This window comes from Cynoglossus semilaevis, unplaced genomic scaffold, assembly GCF_000523025.1.
Source record: "Cynoglossus semilaevis isolate Cse_v1.0 unplaced genomic scaffold, Cse_v1.0 scaffold1201, whole genome shotgun sequence".
Taxonomy (NCBI): domain Eukaryota; kingdom Metazoa; phylum Chordata; class Actinopteri; order Pleuronectiformes; family Cynoglossidae; genus Cynoglossus; species Cynoglossus semilaevis.
The window spans coordinates 85-3,235 of NW_007585201.1; the positions used below are offsets into that span (position 1 = coordinate 85).

The 3,151-nt window shown below is 38.4% G+C and overlaps 1 protein-coding gene across 1 annotated transcript in view; it reads right to left on the bottom strand.

Moving 5' to 3' along the window:
- Nucleotides 1-492: 492 nt before the first annotated feature.
- The window catches only part of LOC103398955 (G-rich sequence factor 1-like), a gene marked incomplete at its 3' end in the record, with an annotated part of 13,698 nt that continues 11,039 nt past the window's right edge, over nt 493-3,151 (bottom strand). Inside the window, exons 8-11 of the mRNA XM_025053913.1 lie at nt 1,486-1,525; nt 1,220-1,356; nt 884-969; nt 493-628 (exon numbers count right to left, since the gene is read on the bottom strand). Of these exons, the coding sequence (XP_024909681.1) occupies nt 493-628; nt 884-969; nt 1,220-1,356; nt 1,486-1,525 (399 nt within the window). The remainder of the gene's footprint in view (nt 629-883; nt 970-1,219; nt 1,357-1,485; nt 1,526-3,151) is intronic.

The window sequence follows — 3,151 nt, forward strand, 5'->3', positions numbered from 1 at the left end:
CCTGCAAAGACCTGTTGTTTAATGCACTGCCTACCACAGACACATTTACCGAAAACTGTAATTGATTGACCTGTTGTTAAATGACAACAGATTCTATATTTATTGTTTGACAATCAGATCATACAGTAAAAATATACAACGGTCCTGTGTTGTGTAGTTTTTTTTTTCACCGAGGACGAAGAAGGACGTCTTAAATAACACTTAGTGAAATGAAAACTCAACATACCGAATGTTATTTCACTTTGAAGCGATAACCAAAGTCATCGTTGTTGTATGATGTTTTACCTTCTACAGTGTCGTGTGGAGTATAAAAACAACTCAATGAATCTTTCTCCTGAAAAACAAAGTCAAACATTATTAGTCTCAGTGGTTAATAATATATTATCAATACCATTGACAATGATACGGAATTTGTTTGAATTTGCAAAAATTAATTGTGATTTGAAGTGTTTGTAAAATCAGGTTTTTTCAGATACTCTTTGAGAGGCCTACCTATGTAGTGTTTATCTCTGGACATGGCAGCCACAGCATCCTGGTGGCAGCTAAAGTGAACATCAGCCTCTCCATTCAGCCTCCCATTAGCATCATATTCAATCAGGATGCTGGATACAGGTAGAGGGGAGAAAAACTGCAGGGGAAAACAAAATAAAGACTTTTTTTTTTGTTACAAAATTCCAGTGCAAGCACAGAGCAGCAAATGCACCGCTTACATCAGGTAAAAACCTGTTGTTTTTCTCTCAACATTGGCAGAAATATCAGAATGGTATAATTGCTAACAGTTAATTTCGTATTTAAGCCAGGAAAGTTTGTTGTTTTTCAATGTCCTTTATATATGAATTAACAATACAGACATATTTTATTTGACAACATCAAGTATTTTTACCTTCACAATGTCTTCTGCAGATGTCTTAAAAGGGAGACCTCTCATATGGAAACAATGAAGCATTGCAGGTGAGATCTGTAGAGATCCTGATGGAGCAAACAAATGGGTATTCAATCAGTTTTTTACCAGAATTATTTTTCTACTTAATTCATTTTTTAAAAAACTTTTTCAAAATGTTTGATGCTACATGCTAGTTATTTTAGTAAAATACACAGAAAAGGGCAGAAACAATACTTTGAAAATTATTGTATGTGAGAATTACAGTATATGATGCTATGTTTTAATAACAATAGTCTTGAGTGGTCTCTTGTCTGTAATGGGTTATCCATTTCTCACCAGTTTCAGTGTTGTGTTTTGGGACAGAGGGAGTTCTGCTGGCCAACTGTGAACTCTTCTGTGCAGATGCTGAATTCTTCCTACTCTTCCAGCTTGAGTGAATCTCATCACTTGCACTGGTAAGCACTTCAATGTACCTGCAAATATTCCCCACAGGACAGTATATGGTGGAAAAATTGTGGTTAAAATGTACTTTAAATGTTGAGATTTGCATGTTGGCGCTTTACAAAACTGAATAACTGCAGAATCTAAGAGATGCTTCTTACCTGTTCCCTATAAAGTCTTTATCTCTCTGGAGAGCTTCATCTGCCCCTCTCTTGAAGGGAAACTGCACATAGGTCTCTGTAGGCCTCCCTCTGCGGTCTGATGAAGGTGATTCCATTCTCCACTATATTCAAACCTGACAATGAAAGCAGATTCACACACTTTTTGCTCTTGGTTTATGATCACTTTTTTAAAACAAAACTAAAGGAAGAAAATAAAACTATCAATCAGTGATTTTATACGGAGCCCCTAAAGGGACATGGGGGGGGGGGGGGACGTATCTCGTGCTCACGAGATACTTTCTTGTGCTCACAAGAAAGTATATCTAAGATACCGGCATGTCATGCGTGACATATGTACTGTATATATGGTGAGCATTTAATTAATGTAGGATACCTCAGTTCGACACAGGAAGGCACTGTTGTTGTGCCCTCCTATCGCAACGACTGCGATAGGAGAGGGACCAGTGTATTTCGTGATAACTTTCACGTAATTACGTGATGTCTGTAAAGCTCATTGAGTTTGCTTTGTGCATGAAATGCGCTCTATAAATAAAATTTAAATTAATAAAATGGTGAAAGTCCACCTGCGAGCCAAGACTATGGCTCCCTTTCACGATTTCGATTAAATTTACAATGTGCTGCTTGGCTTGAGTCATGGTGAGATTTTACAAATATTGGGCTTAATGCGATTGTTATTAGTGTGCGTACTCCGAAGGATGAGGAGGATGAACGATGAGGATGATTTATGTATATACGTATTTACCCTTCACGAACCTCCCTACACTGTTATCCACAGTAGAACAACAACAACAGTGCCCTCCAGTGTCTAACTGAGGTACCCTACATTAATTAAATGCTCACCATATATACAGTACATATGTCACGCATGGCATGCCGGTATCTTAGATTTCCCAACCGTACGTACTGTACATGATTGTTTGTTATTTTAATGTATTACTCTGTATGTATGTGTGGCAAAATGTCTTAGATATACTTTCTCGTGCGCACGAGAAAGTATCTCATGAGCACGAGATACGTTTCTCTCTTTTTTATTTCCATGTCCCTTTAGGGGCTCTGTAATTTTACCTACTGTGGGAACAATTTCAAAAAATATTTCAAATTGAAATAACTCCACAACCATGCGTTCCCCCCACAACACATCCATCGGAGCCGCACCACAATGCTGTCAGCTGCAGGCTTTAAGGGTTTCTTCAGCATCACTGTTTGTCACTTCATACACTGCAGACACACACAACATGTGATTTCATACAAATACCTTGAAACGTTCAGTTAATCCTTTTGGACAAGTCACAAATGTACGCGTCCCTCAAAGAGACAAACCTTCTACATATCTTTCACTGATGTACTGTCTGTGTTTCTCTAAAGCTCTGCTGACGTCTTCCTCATTCTCCATCTCGATGAAGCCTCGACCCGACAGCCTTCCCCATCTGTCCAGAGTCAGGTGTATCCCATTCAACCCATCACTGATCCTACAGTCTGCAACAGCAAAAGAGAATTAAGAAATGGAACAATTTTGAAAAAAGTATGGGACCACAGAAAAAAAATGGTACTACTATTGAACCTTAACCTGTATTTTCACATAATTCTTACCAGAGAAGAACTGCATGACGTCTTCAGCAGAGCATGACCATGGCAGACCTTTGAC